This window comes from Chelon labrosus, assembly GCF_963514085.1.
Source record: "Chelon labrosus genome assembly, chromosome: 22".
Lineage (NCBI taxonomy): Eukaryota > Metazoa > Chordata > Actinopteri > Mugiliformes > Mugilidae > Chelon > Chelon labrosus.
In genome coordinates, this window is record NC_140355.1 from 1856735 (window position 1) to 1884165 (window position 27431).

General features: G+C 39.8%; 1 protein-coding gene across 1 annotated transcript; it reads left to right on the forward strand.

Moving 5' to 3' along the window:
* The first annotated feature begins 7160 nt into the window (after window positions 1–7160).
* Window positions 7161–27170, forward strand: chd1 (chromodomain helicase DNA binding protein 1). The gene is made up of 35 exons (XM_084572008.1): window positions 7161–7407; window positions 8629–8836; window positions 9173–9304; window positions 9448–9644; window positions 9824–10098; window positions 10318–10543; window positions 10754–10854; window positions 10947–11125; window positions 11297–11421; window positions 11634–11850; window positions 12173–12262; window positions 12386–12576; window positions 12914–13102; window positions 14776–14938; window positions 15367–15519; window positions 15647–15718; window positions 15812–15961; window positions 16118–16266; window positions 16395–16491; window positions 16593–16688; window positions 16776–16952; window positions 17568–17728; window positions 17818–17859; window positions 17938–18068; window positions 19721–19859; window positions 20335–20485; window positions 21153–21275; window positions 21368–21511; window positions 21601–21903; window positions 22027–22158; window positions 22402–22580; window positions 22847–22946; window positions 23034–23085; window positions 23173–23425; window positions 23734–27170. Exons 1-35 carry the CDS (start codon window positions 7274–7276, stop codon window positions 24020–24022), a joined length of 5520 nt encoding a protein of 1839 aa, XP_084428134.1. The 5' UTR covers window positions 7161–7273; the 3' UTR covers window positions 24023–27170.
* The last annotated feature ends 261 nt before the right edge of the window (window positions 27171–27431 follow it).

Below are 27431 nucleotides of genomic sequence, written 5' to 3' on the forward strand. Positions count from 1 at the left end.
CACTCTTGACAGACGTGTTTACGACTCAGGAAGTGTCAGCTGGCTTTGGTGTGTATCATACGCTCTATATACTCACACTCACGCCCACAGACACAGAAGACACAGGCTCCCTGAAGCTGCAGCCTTTTGCCGATTGGTGAACATGACCAATGGCGAAATGCGTGGAAATATAAAATGATTTCACTCTGAGACTAAAGGAGGAGAGATTACTGTATCATACTGTATCCGTACTGCCTGTATGACTTGTCATGACCAATTATGTGAGTGTGTGTGCAGAGCTATAGAGCCTGATTGAAGGCTTAACCCTTATAGTGGGATTAGGTTTAGGATAAATTAAAAGTTGGAATTAGCCATGTAGGAGTATGGCCTCACAGGCAGAGAAATACAAACATGGGGGCTTATATTTGTTTGTGTGGCCTGTATACTGTTTGCACTTCCTCAAACTTCAGAGCACATCAGCACTGTCTGTATCACAAGTGTGATCACCCTTATGGTGCACTTCTTCTTCTTCTTCTTGTGTTTCTTTCAATCAATGAAACGGGCTGTTTTGAACATGTATTCTTCCTATGTGTATTTTTCTTTTAACAGTAGGAAATACTAGTCCCTTATTGCAAAAAAAAAAAAAACAGCAAATGGACACTATACCAACACTTAGCAGCTAGCTGCCTGTGTTTTGTTTAACCTATGTGACCACAAATGTACAGAAAATCTGCAGATATTTGAATACTGTAACGCTGGAAACAGTGGTTTCCAGTACGACACTTGTAAAATGTGAAATCACTCATTAAACCCTTCATTTTACTGATATTAAAGTGATTTATATATATATATATATATATATATATATATATATATATATATTATGCTTTTGAATGAACCACAAATGTCCCTTTTCATTTCTATTACATCTAAAACTAAGCTGATACATGGAGATAGTAATGTGTTATAAACGTATTGAAACACAAAGAGATTGTTCATGTTTTCTTTCTTCTTTACTTTCAAAGGCTTCTTCAGATTTTTAAAGATAATTGTGATATTTAGTGAAATAATTTGATTGAATTAATAGAAATAAATAGAAAGTAATAATAATAATAAATCTGAAAATCCTCTATATCTAAGTTTGTGAAAAATCTCAAACATTAACTGTAAAAAATATCGCCTGCTTATTCATTTTAGATGAAGTTAGAGTTTTCTTTATCATGCTGCAGCAATTTCCGTCACATGATCTGAGAAAAAGTGAAAAGGAGAACTGTAGAGCAATCTACCACACTGCATGAAAGAGGTTGCGCAACACTGACATTTTAGTCTAAAGAGGCTACACGCAGTTTTTAGTTCACCTTCAAGGTGATGTGGCTCACGTTTGTTTGGACTCGATGCACTGAGGAATGGAAAAATCTTAACGTGTGATGTGTATTTTACACTTTGCGGTCTTTGTACTGTCCCCTCACTGCAACTATGTCAACCTGCTCGAGTGTCTTCCCACCGAAGGAAGTGAACTGTCTTGGCTTGCTCAGCTGCTCTTTGAAATGCTGCCTTAAAAAGCTGCAGGGCTAAATTAAAGAAAGAAAAAAAAGAGAGCGAACATATATGAAATGTCACCCTTTTTTATCTGCGACTGACAACCACAACTAATATAAGTATGAGAAGTTGGATTACTGATGTCCCATGAAGTGCCATCACATACAGTGAGGTGTTTTTTTAAGATGAAATTTGATATGAAAAAAAAAAAAAGATGATCAGGACTTAAATTAAAATGATTGGTAGACACATTTATTTATACGTCATGCAGTATGGCTCCACCTTGTGGAAGAATACTATTACAATTATTATAAATCATTTTTAAAGTCAACCAGGAAAACATTACAGATGACGGTGTTCTGATGGATAATCACATTTTACCAGCACACATGATGGATTTCTTAAATACAAAGTATATTATACCCACAAACCAGTACAGTTACACACTACATTGGCTGTGGTCATCTCACACTAAAATGAAAGCACTTAATATTTCTGTTGATGGTTCCCTTTAATTTGTTTTAAATCTTGTATAATTTCATAATATTCATCAAGAGGAGTATCTGTGTGGATCTGGCAAGGCGTGAGATAGTCTTCAGACAAGATCGAGAAATCTGCTCTTTATCTGTACTGAGAACCAAATATCAGCGTTCAAATTAAACTTCCTCTCTGGGCTCTGAAAGTTTCTGCTATTTACTGACTGAAATTACACTATTTCACCTCTTATGTCCCCGCTATGACTAGTCTGAATGTCTGTAGAAAATAATAATAGAGCAACACATATCAGGTTGCTTGCGAAATAGTTTACTTTGATTAACCAAATGTCAGCGTGCTTGACTGAGCTTGGTTAGAGAAGGACATCTCTTCTTTAGCTGCAGTCGTGTTCTCTTTTTTTTTGCATTCAGCAAGTTCCTGTCTTCTATTATTAATTAACATTTTATGCAGCGTAAACTTTGCTGTTGGTAGGTGTTTATAAGCATGTCGGGCGACAGATTCTGTGGATTATATTGTCAACTTATCTAATAAGTTGATTTAAATTATTCAAAAAAGTTAAGGATTTAAATGATTAACACAATAACTATTCCCACCTCCTTCAAGGTCAGTCTACAAAATGAATTACTTTATAAACAAAACAAATGACAAAGGACAGAACATACAAGTTGTAAATGTGACAAAAAAAAAAAAGCTTTCATAAGCTTGTTCACTTATGAAAAAAGAAAAACATTTATTGAGACAAAAACTGAGATAATTGGTATGACAAAATAAATAAAGTATGGACAGATGACAAGTACAATTTGTTTCACTGTTCATATTTTATTGCACTCACACCCACTTGTAGACAGTTGCTGACAATTACTTAAATATACAGTAAATATCAACAGCACTGATATTCACAGGTATACACAGTTATGAAGACAGTGCAAACTGCTACATGCTGTATGTTTGTATGATGAAAGTCATGATTAATGTTATCATTTGCTCTCTTTTAGCAGGTTTTGAGTTCTTAAACATTCATATTCTGTGTGAATATAATAGGAAGGAGTAAAGTGGGAATAACGGAAGTATAAGAAAAATGAAAAACTGTAAAGTCACATGAATGAGTGAGTGGATTGGTGGCTGCTTCCAGTGTTAAGATGTGGAGAAAAGCCATAATGACGTGATGTTTTTACACACACACAAAGATGTCAAAAAAAAAAAATTAAAAAAAAATTAAAACAAGTTTAATTTAACCAAGGCATTCCTGTACAGTTCCATCTTTAATCAGCAGGTGGCAGACTGACACTTGTCTGGGAGACACTGGGCACTGACTGTGACAGTTTCATTTCTGCATAACACACACCTTAAACAATGTCCTCTTCTCAGTTGTTCTAGCAATGACGGAGTGTACTCCATTGACTATTGCCAGAAATGCATCTGTTAAACCAAATTGCTGTTGTAAACACTTATCTGCATTGTCAGAACAAACCAGATCAACACTCATCGTTAATGAAAATAACACCAAATGTCTTCTTCACAGCTTTAACACATACACACATAGATTAGGGCAGTGTGTATAATGCAAAACATATTCTGCTTTGTTTAAAAGTGCTACTGCCTACAGTAATGTGTTACTTTTGTGTCTTAGTATTGTTCTACAATGTAGAAATGTGTTTTATATATATATTAATAAAAAAAGAAAATACTTTTGACTGGTAATGCATTGGAAATGGGAATTAGAATATGAATACAGACACGCAGCTATGTCTACGCAATGCAGGAGCTCACAGCTCATTTTGTCCCATGAGGACCCGGTTAATATGAGCCTGGCTTCTGTCCCGTGTTTACTTATGCATAATGACCCATATTCAATATGATATCCAGTGAAACGTGCCTTTAAATAATCCCTGTAGAAGCACTGCAGAGTAAACTGCTTGTGTCTGCGACAGAAGGGTCCCCTCTCTCTGATGATCATCTGGGACGCGACTCCCTAATTTGTCTCATTCCATCCTCCGCATTGCGTTTAGTTCTCCTACTGAGGCATCGGCCCGTCAATTTAACTCGTCTGTCTATCAACAGCCACCCCTGATGTTCCGTGTTTGCTGTTGGGTGAATGCTCCGAAACTGTGAGAATGCGTCGATACTTGCGTGCGTGCAGGCTACTCACCTTCTGGAGGTGCAGTCCATTTATTCCGGACAGTCGCTGTCTGTCACCGCATTATTGTTCAGAAAGGTCGCCCAGAACTTTAATATTAAAATGCTTGACGAGTCTGATTCTGTGCCGATAACGGGACTGTATGCCTCCTCACAGCTCAGCGGCAACATCCTATTATTACTGCTTTAAATATTTTGTAGATGCAGAACGCTTCCGTTCCGGAGATGCGATATTCCTGGATCACTTCCTATTGGTCCATAGTCATAAACACATTCATCCAGCCAATGGGGCACGTAGAAACAAATGGTGTTGCCAGTTTAATAAGGCCTATCTTTTTTCTAAATGTATTTATTATCATGTATTATCATATATTGTGCATATATTGTAAAACGGTTAAACGTGTAATTTATTAGAGCACAGAGACCTAATTATAGACTACTCCATCGTGTGTTAAAGGGTACCGCCAGCAGGTGGTGCTGCTACACACGTTCACAAACATAACTGCTACGCACTTATCCATGCACTTCACTGTTGAGTACTTAGGCACCACATCAAAAGTAATGTACGCGTAAATGAAAATGTGTGGCCTAAAAGACATTTTCCCATTTGGTTTCCTTTTTTTTAATCTCCATTCTCACATTTCAAGTCTCAAGTCTAATTCAAATGTTAAATTCAAAAATGGAAGTGGAAACAATTTAATTTTTTTTAATTTTTTTTTTATTTTTTTGGGGGGGGGGCGAGTGGCACAAAAACTTAACTTGGACATAAGTAAACACCAATACAAAAGAAAATCCATTGGCGTATCAAAACACGGAGACGAAATAGGCCGTCGTTTGAATTCAGAGAACTGGTCCCGATTAAACGTTAAAATAACATCTTAATTGTTGCCAACGTGAGGCGAGAGTCGGTGCCTTTAAGTGTACCGATTTGTGTTGGAAATCTTAGAAACGGGGATAATGCCAATACGATACGATTTTAGGTAACACTTATAGATTTTACCAAAACGGCATCATCGGCAGGCAATAAAGGCAATACAGTATTATACATGGTAACCACCAAAACACACTTTAATAGTCTTTAGGCAGAAGATCACGATCAGGCAGGTGCACAGGCGCGCGCAGAAAATGTTTTTAGAAATACTGGGATCATGATTTTTTTCAATCCTTTAATCAAAGTGTGATCTCGCGTTTTAGTCTTGTTGTTGGTGGTCAAGTTAATTTGATCAGTGTATATTTCAATTACTTAAGAAGTATTTCTTGTTAAAAGCCCCGCTGCCAGATGTTTACTGCTGTTGCAGTGTAGTAAGGAACACAGTCGTTACGTCACTGTCCGGGGTTTCCTAGTGAAGTGAACCCTACGGCGTCATGGCGGAGGCCGGTTGTTGGAAGACCATGGATTGACATGCCAGCTTTCTACAATCGCTGCTGACCGACGGACACTAGACTTTGCTTACACTCTAAACGGCAAAGGGGATTTACCAGATTTTTGAACGGAGAGGAAAACCAGCATTCCACAAGTTCTACCGAACTGAGTCGTTCGGAGCTGCTCTCCCTAACCGGGAGATAGCTAGCTAGCGTACGGTAGCGTTAGCTATCAGCAGCTGCTAGCTCACCAGTTAAATAAAAGAAGAAAGGACCTCTGGAGTGGAAAGGCGAATTTTGACAACTATTTCTTTGGCGTTTCCCAGGTAATCCAAATGAACACCAGACAGCACACAGAGTAGAGTTACTTATTCCCTTGTTCAGCGAGTAAGTAAGCTAACATTGCATGTTGATGGGGTAAAAGCCGCGAGAAGTGAGCGGCGAATGAAAACAAGATGGAAGAGGGTGAAGTTAGGTTAGGTTAGCTAATTTGGATTTGCGGGTTTAATAATGAATACTAAATAGGTGTAACGCTCTGCTGCGGTTCATTACGTTCACAGATATTTGCATAGTTAAATATCATTGACGGTCGGACGCCGAGTTTCGCATCTGTCCGGAAAGTGAACATTCCAGTGGTTCCCTGTTAGCGCAAAGTTTTGTCATTTTGTTAGCTTCCGCGCTAGCCTCGTGCTTTATAGCGCTAGCTAACGCCACTTTTCCTTGACAACCCCTGTAAACGCTATGATTCCTCTCTTCGTGTTTACAGCCCCCACGTTGACCTGAAATTGTTAATATCGCACGGCATTTAATGTTTGACCCTCGTGGTCGTGGCACACGTTGTGGAAATATCACACTGGATGTTGCTTTTATTGTTTTACAAGAGTTATGACTTACTAACCTAGAAAACCAAAATACTAGCATAACATATACAAGCTAGCAAACTGTAATTGGTTAAACATATGAAAGGTCTTTATCCTTAAGCAATAAAGTTGCGCTGATGGTGATGTAATAACAGATTAATTAATTGTATTGTTCCTAGCTTGAATTTGTAGATAAAATACTGGCTGGCGCGTTGTGGGAGTCTGCATACATTATTGCTAACCTACCCCGCCAATAGCTAATACTGTGTATTTAGCCGCTAGCTAGTTTAGCTTGTTGGCTAACGCTACAAGCTCAGCTGTAGCCACATTAAGTCTAAATGGTACCCCAAATTGACGACACAGAGGTTGGCATAAGAGCGTTTACTATTAGACTGTTTGGGGGGCTTCCGTTATTTCGCGTTTATTTAGTGCGTGGAGCTTTACGTGGATGTGAAAACACGCTGCTGATGTGCAGGCCCGTTAGGCCTCTGCGGTGAGGGAACAAATAGCGTTCAGCTAAGTTATATGTAGCTAACGCAAGCCACACGGGTCTGTTTGTTGTGGTTTTAACTTGAGATATTCATAGAAATAAGTGTGTAGATGCACTACGGTTAACATCTCTCAAATCTAAACCGCGTAGCATAAATTCATTTAGAAGCATTTATTTGAAATTACTGACGTTAAGTGTCTTGACATCTCCGTAGGGAGAGTTCATTGGCTGAACTTTGATGCACGGGTTGTAGTTGGCCAAGGATGGTGTACTGTTCCGCAAAAGCATTTTTGTACAAACATGAGTATTGTTTTATTTTGCCATGTTGATGCATATTGCCGGAAAAGTATGATAGTAGTCCATTGTGGCATAAGTCTGTTATTTCCTATACATCTTTTCTGAAATTATTAATATGTATCTCATCCCACAGGTCAATCACGTGGAACATTATATTACAGATTGTCAGGGGGAAGTCTGTAATTTGGACTTCAGCATGGCTGGACGCAGTGAGGATGAAAGTGTAAGCAACAGCAGTGGCGAATCAAGGTAAAGTCAATTCATCACCCTTCACAGAGGACATAAAAGTATTTTTAGAGATGCTGATTTAAATCTTGATTTAAAGATGTGGTTTACATGACCATTAATTTATACGGTGGACCGGAAGCAAACACTTTCAGACCTTTTGTCTACCATTTCTGTGCTTGGGATACACCCATCTCCTGATAGATAATCTTGAAATGTGTCAGTCATAAAGTTGTGAACCCTTATCTAATGATAATCTAATGATATGATACTGTTGTTGATAGTGTTGTTTTGTACAAGTCTGTTTCTGTATTGAGGCAGGATTATACAAATTTGGGTACCTGGGTAGTGAAATTGGGCCATGCACATATGTATTTGGATAACATATTACCTAAATAATAAATTTAGTCTAATCTGGCCTTTCTATGTTACACTTTACAATGCACTGTCAGAAATCCATAAAATGTCAGCTACACATCTTTTTTCATTCAGAATACACAATCTATAAATATGCAAGATTAAGCATTGGGTTTATGACGTCTCCTATATAACTGAAAGTCCATTCTGAGTGTTAATGCAGTGTAGGCTTTAGTGTTCCACATCACACTTATTTTGGTTTCTATTTGGTCCAGGATTATCTTGAAATTAGTTTTGATATAAACAAAGCTGGTAGACGTCATACAATTAGAATTTTGCTCAGAAACTTTCCACTTCCAGAAGAACATTCCACTTTTGAAACTTAAACAGCTGTTCAGTGTCAAACACTGCACATGCATCAGTATGTACAGTGGAGCTCAAACATCCAAGAGAAGCAACAACAACCAAAGCCCATTTTTGAGTGGCAGGGGTTCCAGCTGCATTAATACAGTTATGTCATTGAAATTAACGATTGAGTGTATTTATCTGTTTTGTTGTTCATGTAAATATGTGAACTACACATGTGGTCGCTTAAATTACAATGCATTACTGTGTTTATCTATGTTCATGGCCAGCATGGATGCCAATATAGTAAACAAAGTCGAACTACCCTCTGTAAATGTTGTATTGTTGAAGAACTTGTTGATTCTTGCTAAAGACTGATATAGACAGGGATTGCCAGGTATAATATGGGCGCTACTATAAAAGATTTTGAATCACTCGAATGAGTAAACCTTCTCAATTACTTGTCAAATGTTTTAATTTGAGAATGATTCATGTGACATTTACTAATGCACAATTATGTATTTTTGTCTTTACACATCACAGTAATTCTGATGATGAATCTGGTTCTGGATCGGGCTCAGCATCAGGGTCTGGCTCAGGCTCCAGTTCCAGCTCATCCAGCAGCAGCAGCCAATCAGGGAGCAGTGACTCAGGAAGTGGCTCAGACTCTGGCAGTCAGTCAGATTCTGATACAGAGAAATCCAAGGAGAAGATGGAACCACCAAATAAGTCAAACATTGACGGAGCTGAGGTAAACGACAACAACAAGTTTTATTTGAAAATATCAAAGACAGGCTGCCAAATTAGACATCTAGAGATAATTACAGTATTCGTGAACTGTAAATATTCTTTTTATATAATCCATGTTAACAAAAACACTGAGTGAAACTATGTGTCAGAATAGACTCAGCATTTACTTGCACTTGCAGTAATATTAATGACATAGTTTTACACATTTTCACTGTGCCGTTATTGGAACACGGTTAACTAAGGGTGTTTAACATGGTGGTCGACATTTGTCAGGGAAAAGCTCCTTAAACTTTTTGTGTATTTTTGGCTAACCTTTCAATACATTAATTGATTGCAGTTCTGGAAGTCAAACCCAAGTATCCTAGCAGTGCAAAGGTCTGCTATGCTCAGGAAACAGCAGCTTCAGCAGCAACAGCAGCAGCAACAACAGCAACAGAGACAGAGTTCATCAAATAGTGGATCTGATGAGGTTTGTTTCAAACTGCATCCTTGCACATGTTTCCCTGTTGCTTGACTGAAAAGTAATTGGCACCAATTGTAGATGTGATTAGTGTACTAAAAATTTATCACGATTTGATTATTCATTTTGTCTTTGGTGATAATCTATCCTAGGACTCCTCAAGTAGTGATGAATCCGATTCATCAAGTGGATCCAAAAGGAGAAAAAATTCAGGCTCCTCTGACTCGGGATCAGGTTCTGATTCTGGGAGTGGTTCTGGGTCAGACTCATCAGCAAGAAACAACAGTGACGAAACGGCGTCAGACTATGAGCCCAGTAATAAAATCAAAAGCAAAAAGCCTCCCACCAAGTAAGTGGCCTTTAGCCTTTTAAATGGCTGCCTTATAACTTCCTTTTCTAAATATTTCATAGTGGCCTCTCACTTCAACTATTAAGGTATTGATCATGAGTGCTAAGATCTTGTGAAGGAATACACGGAGTGGTTTGAGTTTACCTCTGCTGTAGCACTAACTCTTAATCTCGTCTCAGGATGAATTTTCGGAATGGAAAGAAAAGCAGCACCCAGAAGAAGAAACCCCCGAAATGTTCTTCTTCCGATGATGAGGATGATAACTACAAGAAAGTGGTGTCTGCAGGGCCACGGCGGCAGGCCACGGTCAACATCAGCTACAAGGAGGACGACGAGCTGAAGACGGACTCAGACGATTTGGTAGAGGTTCTGGGTGAAGATGTCCCACAGCCTGAGGAAGATGAGTTTGAAACACTGGAGAGAGTGATGGATAGCAGAACGGGAAGGAAAAGAGGTAAGGAACACAGTGCTAAGACTGTAACTTAATTTGGCCTGTTAACAGGAATGTAGTCAAAATTTGAAGGGTGTAGGGTAGGGACAATGAGGGAGGTCGCGACCGACCAGTGAGATGGTTCTTACTTCTCTGTGACAAAGCTTCTATTTGTTTTTTTCTGTACCCTCCACGTTCAAAACAAAACAAGTAATTTATCCCCTTTATTTTACTCCCTAACAGCAACAGGAAGTACGACCACTGTGTATGCTATAGAAGCGGATGGGGACCCCAATGCCAACTTTAATCCCAACAAAGAAGCTGGTGAAATCCAGTATTTAATAAAGTGGAAGAACTGGGCCCACATCCATAACACTTGGGAGACAGAGGAGTCACTGAAACTCCAGAACGTTAAAGGCATGAAGAAACTGGACAATTTCAAGAAGAAGGATCAGGAGAGAAAGAGATGGTGAGCGCTTTGTTGATACCAGTGCTCCTAAGTGGGAACATTGGGTTGGTATGAGGATGTAAAGTTCGTCTTTTGCCTCAGCACTTAATGCCTATGGTTTCCTGGTTTTCAATGTAGATTCAAATCAATCTTCTTGTCGCAAGTTGCCTTATTTTTGAATTTCAAAAAATAGAAATTGCTGTCTTATAATGTTATTTTCTATCTCCCCAGGTTAAAAGCGGCATCACCAGAGGATATAGAATATTTAAATTGTCAAGAAGAATTAATGGACGACTTGCACTCTCAATACCAGCTTGTAGAGCGAATCATAGGTATTACCGTCCGTATGAAGCAATCAGTCCTGAATATTTTTGATACTTGTAGATTTGTGGAACTAAATATGTCTCTGATTTTCTTTGAGCAGGACATTCAAACCAGAAGTCAGCGGCTGGCTACCCTGACTACCTGTGCAAATGGCAGGGTTTACCATACTCTGAATGTAGCTGGGAAGATGGTGCTCTGATTGCCAAAAAGTTTCAGAAGTGCATTGACGACTACATGAGCAGAAACCAGTCTAAAACCATTCCATTCAGAGACTGCAAGGTAACTCACTGCCAAGTTTTTGTTTTGATAGAGTCAGCATTACACGTGGGTAATGTTTACACCTTTGGTAGAGTAGTCAGGTGATACTTTTAATTTTCCAATTCAGCCTTCCAATCTTAAATAAACGGAACTGTGAGCTTTGACTCAAACGCTTTCTGTTCTTTTCTTTAGGTGCTGAAACAGAGACCCAGATTTGTGCCTATGAAGAAGCAGCCATCTTACATAGGAGGTGAAGGACTGGAGCTCAGAGACTACCAGTTGGACAGTTTGAACTGGATGGCCCACTCCTGGTGCAAGTATGACTCAACAATCCTTGAATTCTTATCAAATATTGTCTGATGGTCCATTCTGTAACGATGTGGGCACAGAACCCTTGTAATCTGTATTTCCCTGGATCCGTGCCAGTTTACAGTGAAGCCTTTTATATTGATGTTATTTGTGTGTGTGTGTGTGTGTACGCATTCTGAACTTTTGCTGTTGCTCTCCTCTGGTCTGTTTTGATTCATAGAGGCAACAGTTGCATCCTTGCTGATGAGATGGGGTTAGGAAAGACAATTCAGACCATCTCCTTCCTCAACTACCTGTTCAATGAGCACCAACTCTATGGGCCCTTCCTACTGGTGGTACCTCTCTCCACGCTAACCTCTTGGCAGAGAGAAATCCAGTTATGGGCCCCTCAGATGAATGTTGTGGTTTACCTGGGAGACATCAGCAGCAGGAACATGGTATGGTGGTTCAAACATCCGTTACACACACAGTAGTAAGCATACCTGTGCAACAAGTTGTATCTGAGGGGGGAAAAAAACTATACCGTTGAGAGCCATATCCACCATAATTGGTGATTTTGTGTGCATTGTATACACTGCTGTATGCCATCACTTTCTGTGTTTGTGGACATAATTCCTTTAAGGGAGAGGGTTCTGGTTGTGGTAAGCTAGTGGTGGTGTTGTGTTGTGTTAGCTAGAGAAAGATAAAGTGTGCTCTGCTGTAATTTCACTCCATAACTTCTGTACATATTTTAATTGTAAGATGTTTTTCATTTATCAGATCAGAACACATGAGTGGATGCATGTCCATAACAAGAGACTTAAATTCAACATCCTCCTCACAACGTATGAGATTCTTCTCAAAGACAAGGTCAGCAGCTCCATCGCTTTACCATGCATCCCAGACTTGTTGTTTGTCACATACAGTTAAGTTCTGAAGCTATGTAGTGTGATGTACGCACATGTAAAACTTGTCTTTAATGTGTGTCTTCAGTCATTTTTGGGCAGTGTTAACTGGGCCTTCATTGGTGTGGATGAGGCCCACCGACTGAAAAATGATGACTCCCTCCTCTACAAGACAATGATCGACTTCAAGTCCAATCACAGGCTTCTGATCACAGGAACGCCACTACAGAACTCCCTGAAAGAGCTATGGTCCTTGCTGCACTTCATTATGCCTGAGAAGTAAGCCATATCAGTTGTTACTCTAAAGACTGACTTTGTCATTTTAAAATTTCTTCTTGCTGTAGTGATGTTCTTGTACTCTGAATATGGTCTATACTCTTTCATGCTACTGTAGGGTGAGCATACCTTTCCCCAAACGGTAATATGACCCACCAGACTTGTGAGTTATCAGGCCTTAACTATAACTCTGAAAGAACTTGTATCAATGCTTTTATGTCCCCAGATGTAGCTGTGTCTGTCTGATAAACCTCAAGTGATGTCATGTTAAGAAAAATGACCAGAGGTTAACTAATAGCTACACCCCTGCTGATGTGTTCTGTGTTTGTTGTTTCTTAAGGTTTCACTCTTGGGAGCTGTTTGAGGAGGAACATGGTAAGGGCAGGGACTCAGGCTACACCAGTCTACACAAAGAGCTGGAACCTTTTCTGCTACGCCGCGTCAAGAAGGATGTGGAGAAATCTCTTCCGGCTAAAGTGGAGCAGATCCTAAGAGTGGAGATGAGTGCTATCCAGAAGCAGTATTACAAGTAAGAGCTGAAGAAAGTCATTATGCCCCAGTCAGTTTGTTTAAGATATCCTGGCTTTGACTTGTAATGATTTATTGAATTGAACTGGAAGCATATCCAGGTGCAACACTTGCTTCTCTAATACAGTGATATTGAAATTCTCTGATCCTGAATATTGTTATTCTGGAATACTACACTATTTAGAAGTGTTTTTGTTCCAACTGTTATGGAAGATACTTTGTGAAATTAAATAAGCGGCCCGGAATGCATTTTACACCTACCATGGGCAATGGTTTGTGCAATTGCTATCATGTGTTTAGACTTTTTTGCAGGTGATAGAACCTGGCCAAAAAAACAAAAGTCACCACCAAAAAGCTTTAGCTTTGATTACAGCACTCATTCACTGTGGCATTGTTTCAATAAGCTTCTGCAATGTCACCAGATTTATTTCCATCCAGTGTTACATTAATTTTTCACCAAGATCTTGTATTGATGATGGGAGAGTCTGACCACTACGCAAAGTCTTCTCCAGCACATCCCAAAGATTCTCAATGGGTTTAAGGTCTTACACTGTGGTGGCCAATCCATGTGTGAAAATGATGTCTGTCATGCATATTCCAAGATCCCGTGTCATCAGGGAAGGGAAAAAAAAATCCATTGATGGAATAACCTGGTCATTCAGTATATTCAGGTAGTCAGCTGACCTCATTCTTTGGACACATAATGTTGCTGAACCTAGACCTGAGCAACTGCAGCAACCCCAGATCATAGCACTGCCCCCACAGGCTTGTACAGTAGACACTAGGCATGATGGGTAAATCTGGACTCATCAGATCACATGACCTTCTTCCATTGCTACAGAGTCCAGTCTTTATGCTCCCTAGCAAATTGAAGTCTTTTTTTCCAGTTAGCTTCACTGATTAGTGGTTTTCTTAAGGCTACACAGCTGTTCAGTCCCAATCCCTTGAGTTCTCTTCACATTGTACGTGTGGAAATGCTCTTACTTTCACCATTAACCAAAGCCTACTGTTGTTTTTCTTCCATTTGATTTCACCAAACGTTTAAGTGATCACAGATCACGATCAATCAGGATTTTTTTTCTGACCACATTCTTCCTCAAAGATGATGGTTCCCCACTATGCTTCCAGTTTTTAATAATGCGTTGGACAGTTCTTAACCCAATTTTAGTAGTTTCTTCAATCTCCTTAGATGTTTTCTCTGCTTGATGCATGCCAATGATTTGACTCTTCTCAAACAGACTAACGTCTTTTCCACAACCACGGGATGTGTCTTTCGACATTGTTGTATAAGAAATGAGAAGCTACTCATTGCATCCAATATGAGGCTCGTACCTATTGGCTTAGTTAAATCCAGATGGCAATTATTAATTTTATTTTGGCCAGGCAGTGTATGTGGCTAATTTATCCAAATAATCCTTATTTTAAAACATCTGTGCCCATGCTGATCATCTGGTCCTTGAACTTGACTAAGTATGCTACTCTGAAATTGTCAGACTGTGTATTGAGAAATATATTCGTGAAAGTGCCATTTAATCAGGTGATCTTTAATCACTTCCTGCTCATGTGACACAGTCAGTTAGCTGTGGAAGATGGTATGGTATTATACAATTTGTAGTTATGGTAATTTTAATGTATTAGTGGTAACATGTGCGCTTATGTTATATTGATTATCAGATGGATCCTGACCCGCAACTACAAGGCCCTGAGTAAAGGTACCAAAGGCAGCACGTCAGGCTTCCTAAACATCATGATGGAGCTGAAGAAGTGCTGTAACCACTGTTACCTTATCAAGCCACCAGAGGACAACGAGTTTCTCAACAGAGCTGAGGCTTTGCAGGTCTGTTTATTTTGTTAATGTGTTACAACATCAGCATTTCTGTTAAGGCATTACCCATCAAAATAATATACTAATACAATATCACATTTTGGAGTTTCCCTCTTTTCACTGTGTCATTTCACCATTTAATATTTGATTGGTGCTCTTTCGATTATATCAAATGGAATCATTTCTATCTACTGTTATGTAATATGCATTCATTTAGTGGCATTTACCAACGTTTGTAAAAATGTAGGTAAAATTTAAGCTACATTTGGATGGAAATCCTATACGTTGACGTGGACCGATTTTAAAATTACCTACAAAATGGGAGCATGAAAGAAAAAAGGGAGGCTGTGATTAATTCCAGCAGCATCATATAAATTTATATATATATATTTTATATTTCTGGGTTACAGTATATTTTCTGCTCTTCTTTCTTCTCACAGCAACTGATCCGCAGCAGTGGAAAGCTGGTTTTGTTGGACAAACTGCTTTTGCGCTTGAAAGAGCGAGGTCACAGAGTTCTCATCTTCTCCCAGATGGTACGGATGCTGGATATCCTCGCTGAATATCTGAAGAGTCGGCAGTTCCTCTTTCAGGTAGCTGCGCACTGTGACTTACTACACACTATACATATATATGAGAATTGTGCTACCGCTAACTCGGAAAAGGTAAAATGCTATGTATACATGTGTCATAATTTTGAAATGTTGTTACTTTGTGTAGAGATTAGATGGCTCCATCAAAGGGGAGATGAGGAAGCAGGCACTGGATCATTTTAATGCTGAAGGTTCAGAGGTACAGTGAGTTTCCTGTTGATACAGTAAATACAGTTTTATAAATAATAAACCAGGATTGTTAACATAAACAAACCTCTTGTTGTGTGCCCAGGATTTCTGCTTCTTGTTATCCACACGTGCTGGTGGTCTGGGTATCAATCTGGCATCAGCTGACACAGTAGTCATCTTTGACTCAGACTGGAACCCACAAAATGACCTGCAGGCCCAGGCCCGAGCCCACAGGATTGGACAGAAAAGACAGGTCAGCAATATGCCAGAAATCTTTCCATTTCCACTGCTTTGCTTGCGCTCGTTAATGCTTTGTAGATGTGCAAGCTGTCACCAATATGTCAAAGTGCACTGCTTAAATATGTTCAAATGTTGTTCTGTATCTGATTGTGGGCTTGTGGACTGGCAGGTGAATATTTACCGTCTGGTGACAAAAGGCTCAGTGGAGGAAGACATTATTGAGAAGGCAAAGAAGAAAATGGTGCTAGACCACCTTGTCATTCAGAGGATGGATACCACAGGGAAAACTGTCCTCCATACTGGTTCTGCTCCTTCCAGGCAAGTAATTCATACAACATTCTGCTGCTTAACTGACTCTCCTCCCTTTTCCTATTGTGTATTGTTTCTGTGCTTGTTGACCTCATTGTTTCTGGCAGAGTCAATAGAATGTGTTTTATTGCATACAGTTCAGCACCGTTCAACAAGGAGGAGCTGTCTGCCATCTTGAAATTTGGTGCTGAGGAGCTTTTCAAAGAACCAGAAGGTGAAGAGCAGGAACCTCAGGTACGTACTTAAAAACACTATGTCTAAAACTTTTACACTGTACTGTACACAATTGCGTAATGTATGATGGTGAATATGGATGTTATGGTTCTGTGTTACAGGAAATGGACATTGATGAGATTCTTAAAAGAGCTGAGACCAGAGAGAATGACCCTGGACCCTCCACAGTGGGAGAGGAGCTGCTGTCTCAATTCAAGGTTGGAAGAAATTTCTCCAAAAACGTCCAAAAGTGTTATGTTCTATTATTTAGTACACTTACAGTATATTTGGCCTGACATATACAGGTGGCCAACTTCACCATGATGGAGGATGAGGATATAGACCTTGACTCTGAGCGAAGTCAGCGGAGTTGGGACGATATCATTCCTGAGGAACAGAGGAGGAGGATGGAGGAGGAGGAGAGACAGAAGGAGCTTGAAGAAATATACATGCTACCACGAATGAGGAATTGTGCCAAACAGGTACACCTGCAGCCATACCCATTTATGTCACAGCACATCTACACAAGGCGTTTAAGCAATGTTCTGTTTCAATTAATCAAGCTATCTATGGAAACACAAATTGCACTACCTGCCTGAAAACAAGGCCTGATGCAAGTCTGTTGTACTGCATTGACATGCGCACTATGTCGTACTAGTGTCATGGACTGAGGGGTTCTAAAATGCGGTTGACCTATACTCAGTACTGTGCTTGAGCATCTCCTTTGCAGATACAGAGAGTGTGTCAGAGATGCTGCTGTTTGCTGCTGCTTTGCTACCTCAGCTTAGGCTGTATACACAGCATAAAGATATGTAACTTATGTTTTTAGCAGGGAGGCACTGATAACTGTAGCAGGTGTTGGTCCAGTGCAGCAACCCTACCATCTGGTCTGGAAAAAACATTTTTAAACCATTGTTAGAACTGCAGATATATTACCAAGCCTATGTAAAAGCCCTGTATCAGCAGTGTACCCAAATGTAAGTGTATTGGTACATTGCAAGCTTTTAGTCTAGAAAAAAATATAATAATTTCAGTGGTATTGTGCATTTTGTTGTCTTAATTAAACTCCAGCCGATTTTTCTTGTTTTTGGTAACAGATAAGCTTTAATTCTAATGAGGGGCGGCAGAGTAGGAACAGGAGGTACTCTGGGTCCGACAGCGACTCCCCGTCAGATCGAAAGAGGCCAAAGAAAAGAGGACGGCCTCGGACCATTCCACGAGAAAATATCAAGGGTTTTAGTGATGCTGAGATTCGGAGGTGATTATACTAACAACTGATTTCTTTGTGTAGCTATTGCTCTGCTTATCCTCACCTAATCCTGTTTAATGTGTGTGAATTACTGCCAGGTTCGTCAAGAGCTACAAAAAATTTGGAGGACCACTGGAAAGGTAAGCTTGGACTTTTTGTTTTTATTACAAACAACAAGATGCCATACATTTTGCTTAACATGTATTGTCTTCATTCAGGTTGGATGCTATTGCTCGTGATGCTGAACTTGTGGACAAGTCGGAACATGACCTGAAACGTTTGGCAGAGACTGTTCACAACGGTTGTGTGAGAACACTACGAGAAAACCCCTGTGGAGAGAGGAATTCAGGTACTCCCAAGAGATCTGTTAAAGTTATGATGAAAGTGATGAGAAATGTGTTTTTGATTGTTTGTTTTTTAATACCAGTTGATCTAATTATTAAATCATGGAAGACATTTTAATTAGGGCCGGGACTTTAACGCGTTAATTAAGATTAATTAATTACACAAAAATAACGCGTTAATTTTTTTTAACGCATTTTAATCACACTTATTTTTGCACCGCGGAACGTTTCTCACTGGATGAGTTTCGGCGGACCGATTATACTGGAGCACCAACTAGCGTTCATTACCAGTGTCCTCAACAAGCAGCGGGTGCTGCCGTGAGCCCCTCTCCCATCCCAAAGCACTCACAGGCGGTCAGTCTCACAGTAGCCCCGCGCAGCAGCGGTCAGAGCAGAGAGGGAGAACCACGCCACCGCGTCCAGACTGCAAACGAATGACGCATGCGCAAAGCTGCCGCTGATCGCGCCCTGGTTTAGAGCGGGATGTAAATGTTTCTTCACTGTCACACTAAAATAAATAATAAAATAATAATCCATTTAGATTGTTAATTTTGTCAAGTAAAAACGGTTTGTACAAAAAATGTTAAAAATATTTTAGTTATGGCAAAAAATGCTCATGTTCTTCTGTGCCTGTGACTTGTAGGCTAGAAACTAAACCAAACTTAAGAAAAACAAACAAAAAAAAAAAAAAAACTTAAGTTACTGTGCCAGAGTGTCTCTTTAGAGTCATTTTGCCAATACCAAGCCCTGATAAAGGAGGCGCGTTAATAATACAGCGTCCATCACAATTACATCCAAAATGTAAATTATGCAAATTAGCCGATGACGTCATTTAGCGACTTCTAGCGACTTTTAGGACAGACAATAGCTAATTTCATTTCCTGAAGAGTTGGCAACACTGTTCATTACTTCAGACAACAACAAACCACAGTGAACATGAAAGAAGAAGCTGATGAGACCGCTTTGGTTGGCCCCGTGGATGGGAAATTTAGTCATTATTCAATGGTATACTAAAAATCCATATGAAAAAAATTACTTCTCACTGTTCTCAGGTCAAATATTTATATGCGATTAAAATGCGATTAATTTCGATTAATTAATTACAAAGCCTCTAATTAATTAGATTAATTTTTTTAATCGAGTCCCGGCCCTAATTTTAATGTCAGGCGCACCTTAAATTGGAGCATGTGTTGCTAGAACACAACCAGTACTGGATTTTTGGTACCGATAATATCAGGGATATTTATAGATGCCCTGACATTTAACTCAAAAGTTGATAACTTGCTAGTTCAGTCACTTGCTCCATGTTTTGTTCACAATTGACATTTTTCGTCGTCTTAAGGACGGGAATTTTGACATTTAATTGGCTGTCTGATTTTAAGGTGGTTGAGAAGGAGATTGCGGTATTAAACAGACACTAGTCACGCCTGTGTCTATTTAAATCGAACATTTTCACAATTATAATGTAATGTAATCTCAGCTTGTAATGTCAGCTGTTCCCTTGGGGCACATTAACAGTAACTGAGCAGCATGATCTCAAGTTTTGTTTACCTACATGTATGTTGCTCAAATATGAATTAATTGAGACTTCTGTAATGTAGGGTTAAATGGTTATTCAGTTATTGAACAGCTTTTTTTCCACTTGTTTGGTCATCAGGAGGAAGACGAGGGAAGGTGAAGGGCCCCACATTCAGGATCTCTGGAGTGCAGGTGAATGCCAAGCTTGTCATCTCCCACGAGGAAGAGCTGGCTCCTCTCCATAAGGCCATTCCTGCAGACCCCGAGGAGAGAAAGAAGTAAGTCTCCTGGTGCTACTGTGTGATTACTGTAAATCAAGTCTGGCCTTCATAACTTATTCTGTTGATCAGAGTGATTAGTTAGTAAGTTATTGATTAAGCATTGGTTGTATAGTAATATTAAGCCATCTCTATTTAGAAATCCCAAAAGTATGACTTGTGCCAGCAGAGGTCAGTCATAATACAGACAACTGACAGCTGAGCTGAGAAAGGTGGTTGGTGCAAGAAAGCATGTACCTCATCTGTTATTTTCCAAGGTGGCCTTGTAGTCTTTCTGCATATCTCTCTTGCATAGTTTGATAATAAATGAAAGAAGACAAAAGTGTCCTTTACATAATCTAATCTAAATCTGAGGTTGATATCAAACTGTTTTGTTAATATTGCCTAACATCCACCAACACTATTGTTAAATGTGATCTAACAAAATGTATTTGTATTTTAAATGTCTGTGTTTTAAATGTGTGTATTTGATTAGGTATATGATTCCATGCCACTCGAAGGCAGCGCACTTTGACATTGAGTGGGGTAAGGAGGATGACTCAAGCCTCCTCATAGGAATCTATGAGTATGGTTACGGCAGCTGGGAGATGATTAAGATGGACCCAGACCTCAATCTCACACACAAGGTGAGTCCATTTCTCATCTCTTTGTTTGTGCATTAGACATTGTTCTGATATCACTGATGATGGTATAGTAATGCCTTTAATAATGACCAAAAAGTACTCTAAAGAGATAGAAAATGTAAAATTATCATATAATGTTAATTAAATGTAGACCTAAGTTAAGGGACTTCAAGGAGAAAACAGACAGCCTGCTGGAACCACTCTGACAGGTTGTTAGTCTTTTACTGAATTCAGTGAGAAGTCTTTTTGCAGCATTCTGAATGTGTATTTGGTTAAGAATGAAAATAACAAGCTTGGCTAAATCAAGTTAGATCTAAAAGGAATTTAAAAAAAATGTTTGTCTACAAACATGAGGTATAAATAAAGTTTAATTATTTCCATATGAGAAATCCCATCGTTGAAATCTGGTCTTTTTTTCCTTTTTCTTCTTTGAGGATGTCAAAAACAAACATCCTGTGAAGTATGACTGAATACTAACAAAGTGAACATAGTGAGATTTAAGGCCCTCATGATTTAAGCTGTTCAGAAAAGCTGTGTTTGGAATGTGACCATAGAATCTTTTTATGTTTTTGTCACATGGACATAATTGTAATAATTTGATACTTAAGCCAACAACATATAAATGTATCCCTAATGGAAATTACACATCACTGTGTCTTTTGTTGATCAGCTCCTACCAGATGACCCTGACAAGAAGCCACAGGCCAAACAGCTACAGACCAGAGCAGACTACCTCATCAAGTTACTGAGCAAGGACCTGGCAAAAAAAGAAGCACAGAAACAAGCAGGGACAGTAAGTATGACCACAACTCTAAATATCAATGATATGATGATATCATGACGTATGTCTGCCAGAGTCTACCATGTCTCTTTGTGTTTATTTAGGCCAATTCACGGAAGAGAAAACCAAGGAGTAAAAAGAGCAAAACTCTAAAGCCAGCTAAGACAGAAGAGGTGATAAAAAGCCCATCCTCAGATCTCCCATCTGACAAGAGGTCAGATGATGAAGATGAAATTGAGGAAGAAAAGGTACATTTAGAAAATACTCTTTTTCTCGTTGATGCCTAAATTGAGTGTTTTGTGTTTGGCGTTAATGTGACATGCTTCCACCCGTTCAGGAGGTGGCACCAGTGAAGGCACCAACCAGACGGAGCCGAGCAGACAGAGTGGTGGTGAAAGAGGAGGAGGAAGAGGAAGAGGAGGAGGAGGAGGACGACGATGATGAAGACGACGATGAGCCTGAGCAGGAGGAGGCTTCTTCATCAGGGGAGATGGACGTCAAAGAAAAAGAGATCAAAAAAGAAGGAAAAAAGGAGAAGAAGGAGGAAAGTTTTGACATAAAAGAGACAAAGGAACCAAAAGATAAAAAAGAGACGAAGCCTCTGGAGGCAGTATATAAACAGGAGGAGATCATGGAAAAGGTAATTAATAGTTCTATATGTTGTGAGTGATTGAATGACTGGATAGTTCTGCTCCTACTGTAGCCATCCAGTAAGAAAAAAAGGTGATAATCTTTTTCACTCTCTTCATCAACTCTTCATCAGAATGACACAAAGCCTGAGGTACGAGAACGGCCCAAAAAACCCTCCGACGTGCCGGTTCATATAACAGCCAGTGGAGAGAATGTGCCAGTGTCTGAGGAGTCTGAGGAACTGGACCAGAGGACCTTCAGTGTGGTATGTTCAGCTAAAAAGGAAAATTTCCAATCAGGAAATAAGTTGTGGTTCAATTCTCAGTTAATCGCAAAAATACATTCTGTTTGCATGTATGTAGCCAGAGTGTAGTCTAATACTTTATTCTTTAACTTCAAATATCTTGTGTATCATATCATGTCATTGATTAATGACTATGATCAAATTTGTTCAACAAGCAGTTGTGGATTGGACTTCCTGCAATTTCCTTTTGCTTTAATGTTGCAGTGTAAAGAGAGGATGCGGCCAGTGAAAGCAGCCCTGAAGCAGCTAGACAGACCGGAGAAAGGGCTGTCGGAACGCGAACAGCTGGAGCACACGAGGCAGTGCCTCATAAAGATCGGAGATCACATCACGGAGTGTCTGAAGGAGTACTCAAATCCTGACCTGATCAAACAGTGGAGAAAGTCAGTACCTGCAAATTCCTTCTAATGAAATGCATTTATCAAATATACTGTATATCCTTAGTTCCACAAAAATGCACATTTAACTTGAGTCTTTAGTTTTCGTATCAGTTTAAACACAGCATTGGAAGATGGAGTGCTAAGAGATAGACAAGAGACAGGATATTGTTTAACTACATGAGAACATCTCAGGTCACAAGAAGGTTGCCATGAATAGAACTTTGTTAGTATGTTACATTTATTAAGCTGATGATGTTTGTTCTTTACAGAAACCTGTGGATATTTGTTTCCAAATTCACCGAATTTGATGCCAGAAAACTACATAAACTGTATAAGCATGCAATCAAGAAAAGGCAAGAGAACGCCCAGGTATGTGAAGATCCAGCAGTGATTATTAACCAGTATGACCTCCTCAACGCAGTCATGATGATGATGATGATGATTCTGTTTCTTCAGGCAATGGACCAGAACACTAGAAGTATAAATACCCATGGCTACAAACATGCAGGTAAAGTCGGTTTCCCTCTGCTGGAACAGAAGATGAGATGAGATAGCTGTCACTGCTAACTAATTCATTTATTGTGTTCGCCCTCAGATATTGAAAGACTGAAGGACAACTCTCACCAGGACGAGAGCAGCAGGGACAGCTACAGCTCAGACAGACATCAGCCCTCAAGTCGATACCATGAAAGCAGCAGCAGCAAGGAGAGACACAGCTCAGAGTCCCACAGGAAGACGACAGCAGGAGAGTCCAGGAAAAGACCGTACTCCTCCTTCAGCAACGGCAAAGATCACAGAGATAGAGACCACTACAGGCCAGACAGCCGGGACAGAGACAGACAGGACAGGTGAGGAACAAAGGACATGAAGTGTTTCTTTAGTAGTATTATCTACCCTCTGATGTCAGCCTAGACAGTGGAAAAAATGAAAACTGTGTCACATATTGCAAATAAAGATAGTTTTTACTATCTTTTTAGCCTTTAATGTCAGCAGGTGTCTGACCATGCAGTGCAGCCCAACACCTCAGTGTCTAACCACATCTGAATCTGATGGAAAGTCTTTAATGGGTGTTACATGAGACATTTAGAGGGACTTTGATTAAAGCTTCGCAGCTGTGTTGTTGGCCAGTCATACCAATGATGATGTGTATGTGCAGATACTACAACGACAGTAAACACAGGAAGGTGGATGAATTCCGCACCAGCAGAGACCGAGAACATCGGCTGGACGTGAAGGAACATTCCCATTCAGACCACCGCTCTTCCTACCGATACCACTCAGACTGGCAGACGGAGCAGCGGGCCTCAGCCAGCGGGCCCCGCTCTCCCCGAGACCAGCGCTCGCCCTACAACTCCCGCTCACCAATGGGACACCGCTCACCTTTCGACTACTCGTCAGACCACAAGAGCACACCGGAGCAGATCTGGAGCAGCCGCAAGACATAACAGGAGCTGTCCGGGTCTGCTCGTAGCAGCCATAGACTCAGCAACACAGCAAATGCCTTAAATGGACTGTGGACTCCAACCTGAAGCTGTTTGAAGCACTGTGTATCAGTCAGTTCAGCATGGCTGTCATCTCCTCGCTTCAGCAGCAGATCATCTCTGGAATCTGGGAGGTGAACACCAGGGGTTGGCTCAAACCCAGCAGCAGATTGAAAAAAAAATAATCTAAGCTTATTTTTATATTTAAGAGTTTAAGCTGCATTGTTGCGTGGGCTCAACAGCGTGCAGCACTTTTTTCTTTTTGTTATTTTTTTATAAAACTTTTTTTTAAAACTCTGGACACAATTGACCCTGAGTGCTGCCTCATACTCCCACCAACCCATGACACTGGATCCTGTATTTGACTGTTCTCTATGTTTGTCTGTCTGTCTCTGTGTCTCTATCATGCTTAACATGATTATCTACCTTATTTAAGTGTTAACTCAATGAGAAGTCGGTTGTCACATGAATCATGTTACAAGGTGATATAACGGTGTCTGGTTGAATCCAGTCTGGACTCAGGCTCACCACCTGAAGTACCTCATTTAAAGCATTTGTCATTTCCTCAGCAGGTTTTCCTTTTTCCACCAGGTGTGAATTATTTAATAACATATCCTAGCTGTAAAAAAAATAAAAAAAAATAACCTGCTTTTTTTTTTTTTTCTGAGAGCAACTCATGTTTTTGTTTTTTGTTTTTTTCTTAAATAATACAGTTGTAAATTTTTTGTAAAATAGTAAATCAGTGGTCTTTTTCCTCAGGCTTTTTGGATTTGTCATGACTCTACTTTCCCCATCAACTCAGGCTTTTTTGTCGTTCTACGAGTGAGTTTGTGTATAATAGTACTTTCATGATAATGCTTTCAGAATGTAACTTTTGGTAAAGGGAAAGTTCTTTAACAATACTCAGTTTTATTCACTAGTTCTTAGTTGTCGTTTTTTTTTCTCGGTGTGTTTAAATCAGAGTTGGCAGGAACTGACTTGTCTCGGAAAGAAGACGGTTGTCTTTCTATAGAAGCTCCTGTTAGATCTTAAATGAAATAGACTTTTTACATGACCTTTTTTCTTTTCTTTTTTTTTTTTTTCTTTTTTTTACCTTTCCTTTTATTTTTCTATGTAGGCAATAATAATGTCAATGTTTTCTATGCAGCCAACTATATTTGTGGTGAACCACCCAACTGAATGAAGTCACTGTTATGGTTCGCACTGTTGTACATAAATTTCCTCTATATTTCCAAATGAATTTACACTGAAAGTGCATGAATTTTTATGAACTGTTTTATATAGTTGTTTATGAAGCCATTAAAATCAATCACTGTACTCACTCGTACCAACTCTCTTGAACAAAGTGTCACTTTTTGGATTTGGCACAAGCAATAACATCGGTCAAAACACAATCACAGTAAATATGTTTTAGAGTTCAGTCATGTTTAAAAAGGAAGAGGGCACAGTTTGGGCTTCACTTCTGCCTCCTGCAGGGCCAAATAGGCACTGCAGTTTTATGCTTTGTTTTTGACGGCAGCCCTGTGAACAGGTTAACTATGCAGGAAGAAGACTCAGGAGACCACATTGTCTCAAAACAAATGCTTAATGATTTCTTGACATGTTCCAACTCTGAACACCCAGACCATCGCTCCAGTTCTAAACTCAACCTAGCTGCAAGGCTCACCACATCTCCAGCTAAGACCAGCTCTCTGCATGTCCAAATAAGGATTCTCTATTCATGTGTCAAGCTTCTGTTGGCTAAATAATATAATGATGATAATTCCGAATCACTCATGCAGAGGTTCATCTAGCACACACACAAAAAAGGCAAAGCACAGGAACGCAGGCTCCTCATCTTCTGAGCTGATGAATCGCAGTTTACCTTAGTTTAAAGGGGCCTGTATGTTGTCTTTGGAAACACTAGTGTTGATATCATAATAAAAACGACCAAACACCTTAAAACCTACTGGACTCAGGGCAGCATAACACTCAGAGATGAGTAACAAATGTAAAATGTCAAAATAACGCAATAACAATGCAATATGCAGTCAAAGTTGCATTGGCACATGTTTCCCAATCCTAGAAAGCACCAGGACATAGAAAGAATTAGTTGAGAAAAGGTTTCGAAACGTCTTTAGCTCAGAGTAAAGCAGAGATCTCTATAACTGCTCTTAGTTGAAACCACGTTCACGAAGCCGGCAGTATTCCCCCTAGAAACGAGACTGAGAAAATAAATCACGTGACTAGCAGGCACCTGAGATGAGGACAAGTTGTCAGCTCTTAAATAGCAGTCTCCAATACAAGGGTGTTTCTGACCTGTGGGGCTCCATACTTCTCATTTATGCTCCTGGCCTCATCAACCTGCGCCATCGATTCCTGCGTTAATTCAGAATTCTCCAGCCTGCCTATGATACTTTTTACATTTATATATTATACCAACTACCTCACCTGCTACTGCTGTCACTGACAGTTCTTTGACCCAGGGTCATCCCTGTAACAGTAGCTTTATGAGCACTCTGTATACACATTAAATCTTTCTAGAATCAATTTTTTGAATGTTATCTCTACCATTCTTTTTTATTCATTATCACACCTTAATTTAACATGAGGGCTGCACAGTGGAGAGGTGGTTAGCACTGATGCCTCACAGCGAGAAGGTCCCGGGTTCGAATCCATGGGCCGACTGGGCCTTTCTGTGTGGAGTTTGCATGTTCTCCCTGTGTCTGCGTGGGTTCTCTCCAGGTACTCCAGCTTCTTCCCACCATCCAAAGACATGCTGGCTAGGTTCATTGGTGATTCTAAATTGGCCGTAGGTGTGAATGTGAATGGCTGTCTCTCTATGTTAGCCCTGAGATAGACTGGAGACCTGTCAGGGGTGTACCTCTTGCCTGAAAACAGCTGGGATAGGCTCCAGCAAACCCACGACCCTTCACAGGAATAAGCGGTTACAGAAGATGAATGACTTTAACATGCATCAGCTATATCTTGCACTTGTTTCTATCATGTTACTATTCTGCATGTATGCTTCATTCAGTTGCATGTATGAACTGATCTCATCCTCCTGCTCTCCTCTCTTCTCTCCCTTTTTCTGTCTCTATCCAGCTGGCATCCAGCAGATGGGTACACCCTTATGAGCTTGGTTCTGCACAAGGTTTCTATAAACTAAATTAAATTTCAAAATAAGTTTTCAGATCAACATGTTCCAAACCTGGGAAACAAACTAAACACAACACTGGCAGGACCTCTATATGCATGTCCTGCATGGGTAATGCTTATGTAGTTTATACTTGTGCATCTGCACAACACACAGGTTGTATGCTGGTATTCATAAATATTGTAAATTCAGGTAAAAATACAAGGACTCGCCTTGGAGATAATTTAATTTTGTTAC